The 17251-nt window shown below is 41.8% G+C and overlaps 1 protein-coding gene across 1 annotated transcript in view; it reads right to left on the reverse strand.

The window, feature by feature from the left end:
* Positions 1-17251, reverse strand: part of cntln (centlein, centrosomal protein) — an 84543-nt gene that overhangs the window by 14540 nt on the left and 52752 nt on the right. Inside the window, exons 20-25 of the mRNA XM_080028992.1 lie at positions 14951-15163; positions 13361-13458; positions 10029-10155; positions 9400-9537; positions 8576-8761; positions 4228-4425 (exon numbers count right to left, since the gene is read on the reverse strand). Coding sequence (XP_079885118.1) covers positions 4228-4425; positions 8576-8761; positions 9400-9537; positions 10029-10155; positions 13361-13458; positions 14951-15163 — 960 coding nt within the window. The remainder of the gene's footprint in view (positions 1-4227; positions 4426-8575; positions 8762-9399; positions 9538-10028; positions 10156-13360; positions 13459-14950; positions 15164-17251) is intronic.

The following is a 17251-nucleotide window of genomic DNA, read 5'->3' on the forward strand; positions in this document are numbered from 1 at the left end:
TTTTTTTTTAAATCAATTAAAAGATTATAAAAACTAAACAAACAAAATATGCAAGAGTGTGCAGTTCAATAGCCACACTAAATTTTTACATTCTCCACTCAACAAACATTTTTAGAATAATTTATTCAAAATCATTTCAGAATGGAATTGAATTCACATTGACACTCAATGAAAAATTATTTTAATTTGAACACATTGTTTTATTTTTCAAAATACAAGATCAAAACTTGAATTTTCAGTTTAAATTTATACTGTACAACCAAACTATTATCCCAAAAATCTCACTTTTGTTGCTATGCTGTCTGTTCTACAGAACAAACACACACAGCCTTGTCTGTTCAGTAAAATAACTCAAACCAAAAAGCTCCCTTTATTGCAGGGACAAATTAAGAAAACAAGACTTAAGTTTTGAAGGTAAGAAAATATGTAGCTTTTGGAATAAATGGAAGGTCATCTTTTCCCCAAATTCCCCTCTAAGATATAACCACAGCTAGAAATGCATCACTAAAACATTTTGATATGCATGCAATACAGAAATTCATTGATTTAAGAAAGAAGTGCCATGGCCCTACACTGTTAAAAACTGCTGTACATAGTGTACTTTGAATGTCTCACCAAATTAATTAAAGGCCGTTTATTTTTTTAAAACAACCTTGAGTGACTGAAGCACTGGTGGTTTAAAGGATACCAGAAGAGCTCCTGTCATTTCTTCCCCCTCTGCAAATATGTTGACGAGAAAAATCTGCCAAACTAAAGAAAAGTAGCTGTGTTGGCAAAGAGTTTTCTCATTTTAAAGTAAAACTAAAAAAGTAAAAGCAATCCCATTGAGCCATGAGCTCTAATTCAGCAGACTGGTATCACAACAACCAAGTGAATAAATAAATACACTTGCTATGTATTGGACTTGTTGAAAGCCTGCAGGGACCTCCCGATAACCTCATGTCGCATTCTCAAGTCCAAAGAAAAAAACATATAATCTACTAAAAAGTAGAGTCTATTAAAAGTACTGGAAAAAATGTGTCACCAAGGGCGGGAATAATAAATCACAATTCTAAAAACGAGTATAGTTAAATCTCAACACAGTTGGACCTCTGAATTAGGGGAGACCGGGGTAAGTAGGCACACTTTTTACTCTAGTGAGAATTGCTCATCACCTAAACATCTTTCAATAGTCATTCCTACATTAAATTGAAGCTTAAGGTGTTGGCGGCTTGAAATGTAAACCCCTGACTTTTTCTAACTTATTGTAATAAAGAAGAAATGTACCATCAAAGACACTCTAACACATTGTGACAACCAACCCCATCAAGGGGTTGGTTGTCACATACTATGGGGTTGTTTGTCACAATGTTATCTTAATGGGAAACATCTTAAAAAGAAGGCAAGAAAGCAGAACTAAATTTGAAAGTTTAATTTCATTGTCAAGTTGAAAAATAGGCCTACATAACTTTATGCATCTTAACACAAAATGAGCAAGAAATAAACAAAAAGGAAATCCATATTAAGACCAACCTACTGAATGTAACAACATAAATAACAAAACAAATAGGTCTTACAATAATAGCCTACTCAACTAGGATACACACATTCACTATCTTAGTTACAGTGATGGCAAATGTAGGGTCTGCTCACTAACTAAGCAGAAATTGTGTGCCCACTGGTTGCACATACAACACTTCTCCCTTACCTCCCCTGAATGGGTGCTGGAGAGAACATTTCCATACAAACCAAACACAAACTATCCTCTTCATCTGATGAAGATTCCTCCTCCTGTCTCTTTCTCTTCTGTTTCTTCCCCAGCTGGGGTGGAGTGCACTGGGGTGCAGTAGCCTTGGTAACTGGTCTAGTTTGGGATGCACTGGGTCGTTTTGATTTTGTTGCCCTTTTTCTCTTTTGCATGCTAGCTGCCTTTCCTGCTCTATTATCTCCTTCTCTGGGGTGTCAGTGAGGATACAGCTTGACATTTTCTTTTGTTATTGGGTTCCTTTCCTGGCTGCACCCTTTGGATAACATGTGACAACCAACCCCCCAAAAAATGGGACGACCAACCCCAACTGGAATTTCTTGCTAGCATCAAGGCCAACAACCATCTGACAACTAATTAGCTTGCTAAAAACAGTCTAAACTATTAGCTTACCCTTCACACTTGTTTAGGGTAACAAGTGTTTTGTTATAAACCCATTGTGTAAAAGCCTAGAAGAAAAATACTGAGGAGCTAAATATTTTCAATTTGACATGAAAAACACTAACAGTCCTCTCACCTCAAATTCAGCAGTCTAACTCCAAGGAAGACTATGTAGGTCACCTCTGATCCCAGTTGTGGATATTTACATACCAACATTTAACAGACAGCCCCTTCTGGTTCCGAGATATAACGATTGTGACAACCTACCCGTGTGACATATTACCCCGTTCTCCCCTATATTTAAAACTTGGTCTGTAAATTGTTATTCCCTTTTATTGTACATTTCCAATTTCTTTAGTTTCCTGTATAGTGCACATTATTGTACATTATGTCCTTTATATTATAATTATACACATTTTCTATTTATTTAGCTTACGATACCGCTTGGCTGTGCCTTAAATGTATATGTAACTTATCTTTTTTTATCCTTTGTACTTATTGCACCATCGGTCAGAGGGAAACGTATTTTTTCGATTCCTCTATTAGTCTGGCATGTATTGCAGAATTGACCATAAAGTTGACTTCATATTTGGTTGGTTGTGAACTGTACATACATTTTCAAAAGCTGACAACTAGTGAAGTTTAATCTGCTGGTTGAGGCTGGGTAAAGTCAGGTGCACTTGGTTTTTGAGTTACCTCCAACCCAAACTTAAACACTTCGATACAGACACACACTATCGTGCAGTAGATTCAATAAGTGCACAAGTGAAAAGACAGCCATCTCAACACCCAGGCACATGAACAACAGAAACAGAACATTTATCTTGGGTTCTATTCCCAACATACCAATATGAAACTCAGTAAAACATAATCACAGTCAACCTCACCCTGTGACACAACATTTTTACAATGCTGGGTGTTTGCATTTCAACAGTGCTGTGATCTATGAATGTTCAATTAACAAAACAGCAAAAACACACCCACCACGTTAGGGCACCGAGCAGCCAGCCAATTAGCCACGATTAAAACGACAGAGAAAACTAGTGGTAGGGAGAAGAGAGAGTGTTTTTTTTTTTACCCACAGACGTTTCAGCTCTCATGAGGGGGACTTTTCGTCAAGTGAGAAAATGTTCCCTGTCATCTCCTGGGTGGAGCTGGGCTGCAAAGGGCTAAAATTGGTTTCAAGTGTGAGTAAGTGCCTGGTGCACCCTCTCTCATCCTGTGATAGATGGGAGGAAGTCCCCAGGGACGGGAGGTTGATTGTAACATGGGGTTTGCTAATTGATGACACGGCTTGCTATGATCTATGGTAGAGAAAGGGCCAGCAAGTTGGAAAAGAGTTTGTAAACTTTTGCAGGCGGACAGCGGTCAATAGAATCAGATTTTTTCCGTTCATCGACTGCTTTCAGCAGAAAAGAAGAGGGTTGCACTTACTCAACTTGAGCAACATTAAATCTTATATCAGGTTGACTGGCTGCCGTGGGTGATGACAGGTTTTTGATCTTGTCGAGAGCAAGAACTTCCCTGCTTTAAACATGAAGCCACATCCGTTCTCCCATTGCGCTACTACACCTTCCCAACAGATTAGTGCCTTGGTGTGTGGTTCACCTTTACTCAGTCTTCAACATTGCTTACTTGCAAAACACTATCTACCCATCAGTAAGAGAAGGTCAGATAGAAGCAGAGTTTTCCAGCTAGGTTAGAAACAAGTGAAAGGAACTAAGAACAGACGGCTTCAGTTTCTCCATATGTCTTCTCCTCTACACCAATGGCAATCTACAGTATATGTTCCAAAGGGATATGACACAGTTATGGTACAGCTCCATTTAATGTAGTTGGCCTCAATTGACGAAGAAGACACCTAAGGTACAAGTTGGCGCTTATGATATAATGTCCCTTCCTCTTCTCTAGTACAATCACTAAAGCAAAAAATAAATAAAACCCAGAAAACTTTCAGAAATGTTTTTAAAATTGTACAGTACAGAACATCTTTTCTAGGTATGTTGAGCGCTCTGGGCATAATCAAGACTTGATAATATAGATTCCTCAAGCTAGCGTTTTGTGTAGAATGTTGGCCCCCTCACTGTCTCTTGGCCCCTTACCTGATCAGTGTCCATTATGTCGGCGAGATCATTCTCTGACATATTGAGGATGGAGGCGGCGATGGATTTGGCTTTGATCATGGACTTGGCTGAGAGGCCGCCCTTTGCCGCCACAGCGTTGGCCTGCCTCAACCTCCTCCCCTTCATCAACTGCTGCTTGACCTCTTGAATGTCTGAAAGTATTTCACCGGCCAGGGCCTGAAGGAGGAGGAGAAAAAAGAAGCAATGAAAAGAAGAACGAGAAGAAGAGGATGATGATGAAATAGATATAGAAAAACAAGAGGGATCGCTCTGCCTGGAAAGATGAATAAATGAAATTGATCAAGCATGCGCCAGAGAGAGAGAGAGAGGCCTAGTACATTATGGAGGAATATTGAGTTTGACACACTCAGATTTCTCTTCGGTTTAGCCTCAAGCTCCCTGGTAGGAATGTGGACCGGAGGGTTTGTTGCGCTGTCGATTGCAAGCTGAAGGGAACACAGCTTTGATACCCAAACGCACCCTGAGTTTTGCTAAAAAATCTCCACAGACGGAGAATCATGCATCGGAGAGAGAGGGAAAGACAAGAGAGAGCTAACGGAATATATACAGCCATTCATTTATTTATTTGCTTTTCAGAATGTCTCACACGGTACAACAGGGCAGCATAACAATGTTAATAATGAAGCTACCAGGGGCGGTTTTAAATGGTGCCCCGGTGATTGGCAAGCCAGACGAGGAAGGCCTGGGAAGGCACAGTTGTCGGGCACTAAATGGGAGTTTGCTCTAAATACAGAGAGACAATTAAACGTTAAAAATGCCACTGTACACGGGCAAGTCAATAAAGTAAACTCCCCCTTGCTTCATTTTGAGCTTATTGATCGAGGCAATAATCTTCTGTATCATTCCCTTGTAAGCCCGCTGAAAAGCTGACCTTGGAATAGATGGTCAGGTGAGAGAAAAGCCTGAGACCGGAGAACTCGCAGCACACAAAAAACTCAAACAACAACAATTACAACCACAAAAAACAACAACAATGCAAAACTTTCTATTGTACAGTACACAATACAAACAAGGAAGCAATAAGTGTGCGGTGTACACACATATACACATGCACAAGTACAAACATACAAAAACACTCAGGTGCATTAGCTTAACAAGACAGATCACATGTGAACAATTTTGAAGTGGTAAATATCTCCACTACTATTTTTTATTTTTTTATTTTTCCACACAGCTGGACCAGGTGCAGTTTACAGTTTACAAATAAGCAATTTAACGCCAATTAAACTGGACAAGACTAAATAAAAACACTTGTCCACTTTCTGATAAAAGTATGTGATGCTATGTTTACCCTTTGGGAACACACAGGTCATTAACACACTGCCAGCGGTTCTATTATTCTATTTACAGCCTAAATGGATATAGATATACTGTCACTAGTCAAGGGTTACATTCAATTGACCTAAACCCTGCATGTGGAATAATCCAGGAAGAAATTGAGGGGTGAATTTATCACTCATTCTCAGCCCTGGGAGGGACAAAGAGGTAGTAGGGGGGATATGCAAGTATTCACAAACACACAAAGCTATTCAAATACATACATGGGGTATTGTGTGTGAGTATATGTGCAAGTGTGTGTGCGTGTGTGTAAATTTGTATGTGTGAGTTTGTTAGGAAGCTCTTAGCCTGCCTAGTACCACAATCACTATTGCCAGAGGGGCAATTTAGAGAGGACGAGGATTAGGGCATGGAGATGGGGATCAAATGAGCAGCAAAAAGATATCCCCTTTAATAACTAGCTACCTCTGAACCGTTTCACACACATGAGGACACAAAGGGCCTTTCAAAGACATAAAGAGCAGAGTGGGAGGAAACAAATGCTTTCATTTTTATTAGATTATGCATGCACTGATGTAAAAATGTTTATTGATGGTTTCATATACACCACAAACTTGAGTAAGATCTTTAATTATGTAAGCGCCTTTCACAGAACGGGAATATAAAAGTTATATACTATATGGTGATCACAGGTAAATGTGATGTTACATCTTTGCTGTAGGGAACTTCATTTCTAAGAACTAAAGCTATTTAATTTAATCCCAAAAATACATTTAAAAAAAAAAAAAAAAAAAAAAACAATATCCCCTAAATTGACGTACATTTGAGCAGAGATGACAAGCCAAACTGTTCTTTACCAGACAACTACCTTCAGTGTGTGTGTGTGTGTGTGTGTGCGCGCGCGTGCGTGCGTGCATGTGTGTGTGTGTGTGCATGTGTTAGAGTCTGTGCGTGTATGGTGTTGTGGAGTAGTCACTACATGCAGGGCCACTGTTTAGCAGTTCAACAGCAGTGCTTACAGCCTGGGGCGTGTGCAAGGGCCAAAAGGGTTTGCTGGCACACAATAAAGAAAAAAATCTCCACACAAATACACACACACACACACAACACAGCACATACAGGCACAAAGAACAAAAAAACAAGCTCATAAAGACACAAAGAGACACACACACACAGACACACAGACACACAGACACACACACACACACACACACACACACACACACACACACACACACACACACACACACACACACACACACACACACACACACACACACACACACACACACACACACACACACACACACACACACACACACACACACACAGCCCTCCGGTCCTGATCAATACATGACAAGAGTAAATCTCCTCCGGACGTCAGGCAGTCCAATCAAAGGGCTTGGTGTTCTTATAGGGAATCACAGGAGCCAGGGGGAGACAAACAATGATGTGAATCCTCAACAACAACACAATGGCCCCAGCAGCCCAGGGTTATGGGAAACCAGGAGAGGAGTTATATGAGCGTGAACTGGATTTCTATGTACGTCTATATACACATGTGTCTACACAAGCAACATACCTTCTATTTTAAGGTCAGGTTAGTGTCTTCATCACTAAATAAATGCATATGTGTGGAGAAATAAATCAATGTGGACAGCAAAACACAGAAGATGAAACACACCCTATCTACCTCCAATTCTCTTCAGATGCAAGTGTGAGCAAGAATAGTTTCAGTTATATCAACTATTACTATTATGTCTTGTGAGGACAAAAGGCAATGGGAAAATTGCCACTAAACAGTGTCCAAAATACATGTGTGTGTGTGTGTGTATGCAAACACATTGCCACCACTATCTATCTCTGCCAAGCCCTTTCCTCCTTTGATGGACAGGTGTCAGCGAAACAGGAGTTGATGGGCAGTCTTTATCAGTCCCTACCAGAACACACACACACACACAAACACACACACAAACACACACACAGCTCAAGGTGATGGATTAGGCCTAAACAAAGACAATAGTGCCCATTCCCGTTGGGAGGCACAGTATTCTTACAGTTGTGGGGGCCTGTTGTGTCTCCCTGCACATTCAAGGAAAGCGCAAATGCTTAATGGCACATAAACACATCTCTTGACACTTATGGGGGTCCCAGATCAGCTAAGCAAGTTAGTGCCGACATCCTCCCTTCTGTGCATTCCTAGAATAAGTCCACGGGGATGCATCGAGCTGACCGCCTGATCTGAGACCTGAACCAACCTGTTCCTTTGAATGTGACGGGGCAATGATTTTACTGTGGGCTCCTCCTGGATATCCCTCTGGTAACCAAATGAGCAGCTCTTCTTCTTTTGATCACTAGCTAGACCTCATGGGGCCGAGATGTCGATTGACAGGCTCGAATGTTGTTCAACAGTTTGCCAGGACTTCTCCAAGGCAATTTGAATGCCGTCTTCACGGAATTTCCTAGTTTATCCCACATGCCAGTTTCTGCTTCCAAAGCAACAAATCTCCCTGGTTTCTGGGTACCTATTTGCCATCAATGCATCTGTTTCCACAACTCAGGCTTGATGTGTCAAATATCTACATGACACACACTCACATTTCCATTTCGGTGTGGCGAAGCGGTTAGGGCGGTCGTCCACTGGAGTGCAGGGTTGGTGGTTCAATCCCCCGCCTCCCAGCCACATGTCGAAATGCTCCCGATAGTTAGATTGCAACTCTGTTAAAGGACAGTCTAGACCGTAGAGCAGGTCCTGGGCATAGAAGTGAACCCTGCTATAGAGTGTGGAGTTGTTTATTGACAACATGCCAAGGCCCCTGCCTTCAACCTTTGCCCAGTTAACAATACAAACAACGCCTACCCCCTTTTCCACCTTTTAGATGGTGCACCCACACATTATAATTCTAATTCATAGGTGAAGAACTTGTAGGCACACAACACACCAAACAGGATTCAGACTAGTTAGATCATTTGACTTAACAAACTCTTGACTCATTGCCTTTGAACCCTTGCCCCTTTAGTACAGTACCTTGATGAAAGCATGGAGCTGCTCCAGCTGGGAGTAGGCCTGGCCTTGCTGTCTCTGAAGCCTGTCCAAGGCAAGGGAGCTCTGCTGGGTCAACCCCTCCATTTGCTCTGTGGCTGTCTGTTCCAGGGCAGTCAACGCCTGCTCACTAGCTCCCACACGAGCCTGCAAGGCATGCATACGCTGCTCCTGTAAAGAAGAAATAGCAAAGGCAGGAGTGGTCAAGCTGAAGTCAAACAATTATGTTTTCGTTTCAGAAAGTATGGAGTCTGCAGAGGCCTGTGAGACATCTGTGATATTGTAGAATTGTAAAAACATGCTAGCTTTGCAGACTCCCGGTTGCACCAATTTTCAAAGGGATTGCTTCATTTTTTTAAATACCATGAGAATAATGTTCAAGACGCTATTATCACAGAAATTGTATTCTTGACACATAGGAAAATAATTGAACCCATATTCAACAACAAAAATGCTAAATTCTCTGTGATAAAAACTGCACAACAAACACTGTCAAAGGGGGTTTCATGTTTTTGACAGTACATAAGAGCAGAGAACAGTCAAGTTACTGCTGGGGTGTAACGACTCATAAGTGAAAATGACTTTTCTCCTATACTGATTTTTTTTTTTAACTACTCTTAAAGTGTGATCTGATATAATGACATTTCCTCCATCGCAGTGCACACAGGCACAGAAGAATTCCTAAAGAGGTCCGTAACTGAACTGAACTTGAACGCTCTCACTGTCCCCAGAGTGTTCAAAATAATGACAAAGATTTCATATTATTCAATTCTGGTGAGAACGGGCAGCGTTGGTTGTTTGTTTCAGACCTTTTTTTCCAGGTCGTCCTTCAGTTTTGTACAGGAGGCTTCATTCTGGCTTTTCTCTGCGGTGGCAACATTCAATCTCCTCTTCAGGGAATCCACCAGCGCCTTCCTGTTGGTGGCCTCTTCTGTTAAAGTCTTCACCTGCAGGGAAGTAAAGAAAAAGGGTCAACCGAAAAGGGGTGGGGTCACTGTGGTTCTGTTTGGAGATGTTCAAGTTGTTCATTCATCTAAAGTTTCCTTCGAATCAATTGAATACAAATCACAAGTTATTGAAAAAGTAACTAAAACCAGTTCCTTTCGTTTTGGTTATCCACAAGACATAATTATTATTATTATCACATCCTTTATTTATTTAACCAGGTTTGTATCATTGAGATTAAAATCTCTTTAGCACGAGAGGCCTGGCCAAGACGGACAGCAGTACACAGTTAAAACATAACACACAAGACAAAATACAAGTTCAATACAAAGTGCAAGTGTGAAAATACATTAAAATGATTGACAAATATCTGGGACAGAGAAATGCTGGGCAACCTAATACATCATTTTCTCTGTCATTCCACTAAGAAGCATCTAAGCAGCTAACTTAACGACATGATGATGGTGTCAGCTGTTATGTGAGTTGTGTATACCTTCTTCTCCAGATCCTCCACCTGTCCACGGTAACTTTTCTCCATCTCCTGCAGGACCTTCAGCCTGGTCCTCAAGTCCTCCACCAGCTGTCTTTTCATGTTCACATCACGCTCCGTGTGACTCGCCCTTCAAAACATTAATACAGATACATAAAAGATGCACACACAAATATTGGTGTTAAGCATAAATGGGTATGAATACCTTCAGAGATATTCACACTCATGCATGCACACAGCCTACATAGTAGAACATACAAACAGAGAGTGAGAGAGGGAGAGAGAGCAAGAGCAAGAGAGAGAGAGAGAGAGACACAGGGACACACACACACACAATTAACACACGACAGCCTCGGCACAGTGTCCCTATGCAGTGCATCAGGCATGACAGCTCATTATGACAACTAAATACACTGGCATGCTGTTTGGGTAAGTGGAGACAGAGGTGGGGGGGGGGGGGGGGTTGATATAAGGATGCATATATAATTCTAACTGGCACATATTAGAACAAGTGCTCTGGCAGGGGAATGCCACACTAAGCGTGACTGGGGAGTCCTTTTTGACAAACGGCATTTTGAATCAGCAGTGACACTACTTGAAAGACTGTAATCAATATTTAAATGTGTATTATTTCCAGCTCGGCGTTACACAAGCCACATATAAAAAACACATCAGCAGGGGGACTTGGCTCGGCAAAGACTAGATTATGAAGGGAATACGCACACAAAAAATGTTGTTTGTTTGCGTGCGGTTCTGTGCTGCTGATAATACTTCCCTAAAGAGGAGGCAACGTCTCTGTATTGTAAGCTATTCATGTCTTAACTTTGCAAACATGCACCACGTGTCACTTCCCATTTCGATAACCCCGCTGTATTGACGCGTTTAATATTCCGGCATTCTGCGCAGCCATATTATAGCGAGGCCTTGTTTTAAATGGGCTCAGTATGTTAGTATGTTTTATTCTGTTTTTCATAAAAGGCAAATATGAGGCATTTTCTCATGGTTGTCTGTACCTTGGGGGATAAGAACAAATAGAATAAAGATCATAAGGATGCAGTTAATTAAAATGGTTTTTTTGCACTTAAAAAAAAAAGTAATTTCAAAAGATGTAGTGGATCTCTTAGCTCCCGCACACACATTATGGGCTTGTGTGTTTTAAATAAACAGATGACGCAACACTGGAGCAAATGCTTTCGTGTAAGTAAATGTCCCTGTTTCCCTAGGTGGATGGATGCCTGAGGGCAAACTGGCTAAATAAATGTGAGCTTGTCCTATTGGAGTGACATTAAATTAAATGAGAGAGGAGTCTAGCCTGGGGTCTTTGGGGGGGAAGTAGCGCTGGCTGGTTACCCCATGGATTTGGCCATTAATGAGAAAACCCATATTGAACCTTTCAGATGACTGTCTGGTGTTGACTTAAAGACAGAGAGCAGCAATAAGAGCACCCAGCAGCTCCCTTTGCCCCAATGCTAATGGCAATTAGATCCACGGCATTTTTTTTTAAGATGGTCTCTTCTTCGGCATTCCAAAAAAGAATGAGGATAAAAAAGAATGAAGGATATATGCTGCTTCTGTCGGAGTGTGTGATCTCTATTTATGAGTGTTGCTGGAAAGAGAGAGAGAAAGAGAGAGAGAGAAAGAAAGAGAGCCTCAAACTATAACCCAATCACTCTCACGTTTGTTCCCTTTGTTCTGCACTTGTTGGCAATATTGTTCATCAAACATGCGTGCATTGTAATGATAACAGTCAGTGGTCTGAAGTGTGTGTGTGTGTGTGTGCGCGTAAAAGAGAGAGTGAAAGCGCACATTTCTGTGTACCTTGTTAAGAATGAAGTGCGGGTGGACGTTTCATGTGGCTGATAGACAACAGGGCTAAAGATGAAAGAAGCAGCTTCATAAATAAGGCAGGGCCATAGTGCCGGATATTGACTGAGGACATGCCGGTGTACTTTGAAATTCATTTCTTTTTTCCCCCCCGTTCTCTTCTTTAAGGCGAAGCAGCCTTGCTCCCTGTGTGTGTGCCGCGATGTATATTTCAGAGAAGTCTAGACATGTCTTTCATTTTGAGAAGGGGTCCCTCCATGGAGGCAAACGGAGAGGAAAAGGCTGGAAGAGATGGCATGAGTTACATGTATGCGTGCGCGAGAGAGTGAGGGAGAGAGTGTGACAAGAGGCTAAGGCTGTCGTGGAAACTCAGCCCAGGGATGTTCACTCTGTCTGGCTGTGATCCGCTGTGCTTTGGTCACACACACAAACACATAGCCACTCTGATTGTACACATGCCGTGGATGCATTATTGAGAATGGCAGGCAGAGGACAGAGCATACACTAGACAAAGAGAGCGAGAAGGAGGAAAGTTGAAAGATGAGATCCTAATTCAGAATGATGATATACGCCTTCCACAGCAGCGTTCATATCTTGACACTTTCCCTGAGTGAATTGTTTATAGCCATACATTCTGACTATGTAATGCAGCGAGCGCTACAGTAGGTGAACCATGGAACTCATTAGGGCTTGTGGCCCACAGGCCAGAGTGATGCTGTGTGGGTTTTAGTGTCATGGGCCAGAATGGTCCCTCCTGCGGCACACAAACAATCAATACACTGCTTTGATCAGCACTCCACAGCAGCTACCCACATGAGTAACACCACCAGTACATGACACACAAGACACCCACATACAAACACACACACACACACATGTGCACAACACACACCAATTTCCTTGAGTCGTTTTTATAAACCCTGCTCATGAGAACAAGCATCATTTCACAAATGATTGACACAGGAGGAGAAGCATGCCTAAGAGGAGTGCAGCACACGGCAGAGTGCTGCCACACGGTGGAATCAAACACAGCAGATGAGAGCTGCAGAGACACGGAGAGACAAAGACAGAGAGACCGATGCAGATTTAGAAGAAAGAAAAGTAATAGAAAGCCACTTATAATCTGAACTACTGTACACCAGCCACCGTCACACTCACTATTCACTTCTTCACACCTTTAGCATTGCTAACTGTGGCACTGTATTATTGTGTTTTACTCTTTTTTATTATTCAGAACTAGTCTGCTTTTGTTGGTTATTTCATTTTATTCTGACCTTCAATAGTTTTTTTATGTTTTCTACTTGAACTTTTTAATGCTGCACTTTATGTCTAATGTTTGTCTGTCTTGCAATGTGTTGGATGGGAGAAAAGGTATTTAGTTATTTTTCTGTTTGCAAATACACAAAAAAAACCTTGAACGTGTAAGAGATGCACCGCAAAGCAGCTGTAAGAAAGAGACACAAAGAGAGAGAGAACTAATGCTAATGAAGGAAAAAAGGTGTGAAACTAACTTGTCCTGCAGCTGGCGGAGCTTGTCTTGGTGCTCCTGGAGTTGGCCTCGCAGGGCTTTGTTAGCCGCCACCTGCCTTGTGACCTCCGCACTTGCACTCTGGGGGGAGGGCACAGGGTGTGTGTGTGTTAGTTAATGTGTTTGAGACGTGTGTGTGTGTGTGTGTGTGTGTGTGTGTGTGTGTGTGTGTGTGTGTGTGTGTGTGTGTGTGTGTGTGTGTGATACATAGGGGGATAGGGGGAAGGTTTTTCACGACACGGCTGATGACAGGTCAGGCACAGCATGCCTCCTCATTATAGTTACAGCGGGGAGGGTGGAAGGTGCTAAGAGAGGTTAAGAGGAAAGCAGTATTTTCCAAAGGGGATGAGATAAGGGGTGTAATTAAGGAAAGAATAACAATTTATAGACCCATACGACTGACTACATTTTGATGGGATTGTTTTATAATAAAATAAAATAAGTTTGCTAATACATTAGAAAAATCTAAAAAATTGTGAATACTATTAAAATAACTACCTTGTATATTATGTTATTTTAATCTTATATAAGGACATTTTAATAAGACATATGGCTTGTGACCACACGTTGGCTGATCACAAGACTGATGGATATTTGAACGTACATATTCACTTTGGTTTAAAGGAATCCCGTGTCTCCTGAGGGAACTGTAGCCGTACTAGCTTTTGACAATTCACTAACTCAGTGCGCGCACCTTCCACAGTGTGCTCCCTCGCCGCTCCGTTTGGCTGTCACCTGACATGACTTCCTCAGCTGTGTGTAACGACAGCAGCAATCTGCTCGGTGACACTGACGAGTTGGTTGCGTAGAAGAGAGGGTGATAATACCGTGGTACCACTCACACCTTATTCCCTATGATGTAGGGCACGTCTCCACTGCTATTCCCCATTTCTCATCTCTCTGACAGGTGCTCCGTAATAAGATCAAATGATAAGGAATGCTAATTCATGTCGAAATCACATGCAATTCCAGGTGATGTCGAGTGTAAATTGAAAGGCTCAAGAATTTTTTTTTCTCTCTCTCTTTTTTTTAATGCTACATGATTTGAAAGTAAACCTTGACAGTTTTCTTTCTCAAAGTCCTCAAGGACTGCGGGTTGTTCAAAGCCGCGAGCTGTTAAAGTGACTCACAAATATCAATGTTTATTAAAAAACATAAATGCTTGTGTATTCTATCAGTGGTAGACTGCATACTGATACTGCATAAGAAGTAGCAAAAGCAAACCAAAAGTAAATTCAAATGGAATATTTTCAAATTATATATTTAAAAAAAACTTTGTTCATAAACATGCCTGTACAAAAATGAATGAGTTTTCTGAGCCAAACGGCATTTAAAAAAAAAAAATCCTTGTTATTGATGGTATTATCCGCTTAAGCTCTTACAGTGCACACAATTGGAAAATGAACATGATGCCTAAGACCATCATCCTATTAAGAGATTTATCTAATAGGGCGTGCACATTAAGACAAAGCATGAGGGCAATTCATTAACCCCAGAGTTCTTACTCATAAAAACGTATGACCACAGACAGACAGACAGACAGACAGACAGACAGACAGACATACAGACAGACCTTCAGTTTGGCTTGAAGTTGTTTGACCTCAGCACCCAGGGCCTGGTGGGCAGGATTAGGTGGGGAGGGCATGGTATTGCCCTGGCAGGAGCACTGTGTGATTACTGTTGGTGGTGCAGTTTGCTGGGGGAGAGTCATCTGCCTCCACTGCTCCAACTCCATCTCCAGAACTTTCTTCTGCTGCTCCACACCAGCCAGGTCAGAGGTCAGCTTCTGCAGTTTGACCAACAACAGAAAAAGTTTTGTCTTCTATTATCATAGCAAGAAAACCTTTCTTTACACCCTCATATTGGGAAGGGTTAAAAAGTAATACTAGTCATGCTATACTGTATACTGCTGCATGCTGTTGATGTTCATTCAAATAAGTTACGGTCAAACCCAATCGCTGCTTGGTCTGCTTTACGATGCAAGAATGTGCAACAGTTGTATACAAAATAAAAAATCCTGCGTCTTTATTTGACGCATATGATAAACGCAGAGACAACGTAAACACAATATGCTGGAAAGATTGTATATGCCCAAGCCACGGGAGAGCATGCCAGCTCTGCTTTAATATCTCAGCAGTGATAAATCTCCTTTTTTATGCTAATTAGGAGACAGATTATGCCGTTGCCCGGTCGATAGGGCCTAATTCTCACTGTGATTGGCGTGCATAATAAAGCCATACTGCAGAATCAGAGAGCACTTTGGGACGGAGGGAGTTCAGCATTTGGCGAGGGGCTTGGGGGGGGTTTACAGTGATGAACAATAATGACACTAGCTGAACATGTTCAATGTACGAACAGTGTGTGTGGCAGATTGATTCTAAACATAAGGATTCCGAGGTGAACCCTTTTAACCACAGTTGTGCGGTGCAGCCCAAGAACAACTCCTTACCCGATTGTTAACGTTATTAAAAACATGGGGAAGAAACACGTCTCTGTCTGTTCGGTTCAATACCGCCACAATTAGCTGACCTGATATCATTTCAAACATCAAGAATGCTTAATGGGAGAAACGGGAGACATGATACATGAAGATGTATGCTGCTCACATGGGGGTGGGGGGGTGTAAATGCTGGAACACACACAGTGAGACACAGCGGAGTGAAACCGCAGATTCCCAGGGGTTTGGCTCTCTGCTCTGCATACACGGAGGTTATTGATATCTGGTTGCTGGCTGACACCTTTTAATAGAATCCCTCTTGTTTTAGGTTTCCTCTGCTCTGTTGAAGACGCACATGCCATGTCCCACGGGGGGAGGGACGGCGGGGGAGAGAGAGAGAGAGAGAAAGAGAAATAGGAGTGATTGAGTGAGTGAGTGAGTGGTGGAGAGAAAGAGAGTGAGGCTATGGCTGGTCCTGTAAAACGGGCTTTGATTTCATGGGGCCATTTTCAGCCCTGGTGAGAGATGACACTGAAACGGACCGATGTACTGGCGATCCATTAGGCTGGAAAAGAGGACATATCTCTCTGTCTCTCTCTCATCTGAATAGTGGCCTCACTGATGTTGTTCCAAGTGATATCCAATCATTAGCAGGATAAATAGGGAAACTGATCTTGCTGAAAAAGCCATATGCCCCTGGAGTTTATACAAATGTATGAAGTCACACATGCACAGCATGCATAAACCAAAGCGAATTTGTCAAGATAAATCCATCCAGGCAATGTCCTTCTCTTCCTCAATCACCTTGTAATCATCCCGTTTGGCCAGACTTTTTAATGTGATTAGCAGTGCAGCCATCATTCAAATTTAAATAAAGTCTGTAGCCTTTTTTTAAGTTGACTCAGTTATGTCTGTTGCAACCCCCTAATCCTGTGATAATCCAAGCCCTTTACATGTTAGAGGAGGGTAGGACATTCCACACGCAAAGAGATAAGGCTGGTTCATTCGGGAGGAGATGTCACAGCACACTGCAAAGTAAACGGGGGAGGTAATAATAATCCAAACAACCAAATGATCCCGTATACGGCTGAAAAGCGTGACTAGCACAACTTCTTCAAGACCTGGTAGAATTAGGAGGGGATGCTTCACCCGTCACCTGAGTTTTTTTTTTAAGCTTCTTATTCCACCTTAAGGGATAATTCCGGTGTATTACAACTTGAGTGTGACTTTGGTAGCGTTTGGCCATTATTTATATCAGTAATGACAACATCTATACAGATCATAACTGATCCAGGTTGTTATTAATAGGAATATTCCTGAAGATCAATAAACTGGGAAGAGAAAAAAAATCAAGCAGCCATAAACATCTGCAATTACTCTCTAATGTTAAAGATTTGTTGTTTGTTTGATTTGTTTTGGATAGCTATAAAATGCAGT

This window comes from Ammodytes marinus (genome assembly GCF_949987685.1).
Source record: "Ammodytes marinus genome assembly, chromosome: 6".
NCBI classification, from domain to species: domain Eukaryota; kingdom Metazoa; phylum Chordata; class Actinopteri; order Uranoscopiformes; family Ammodytidae; genus Ammodytes; species Ammodytes marinus.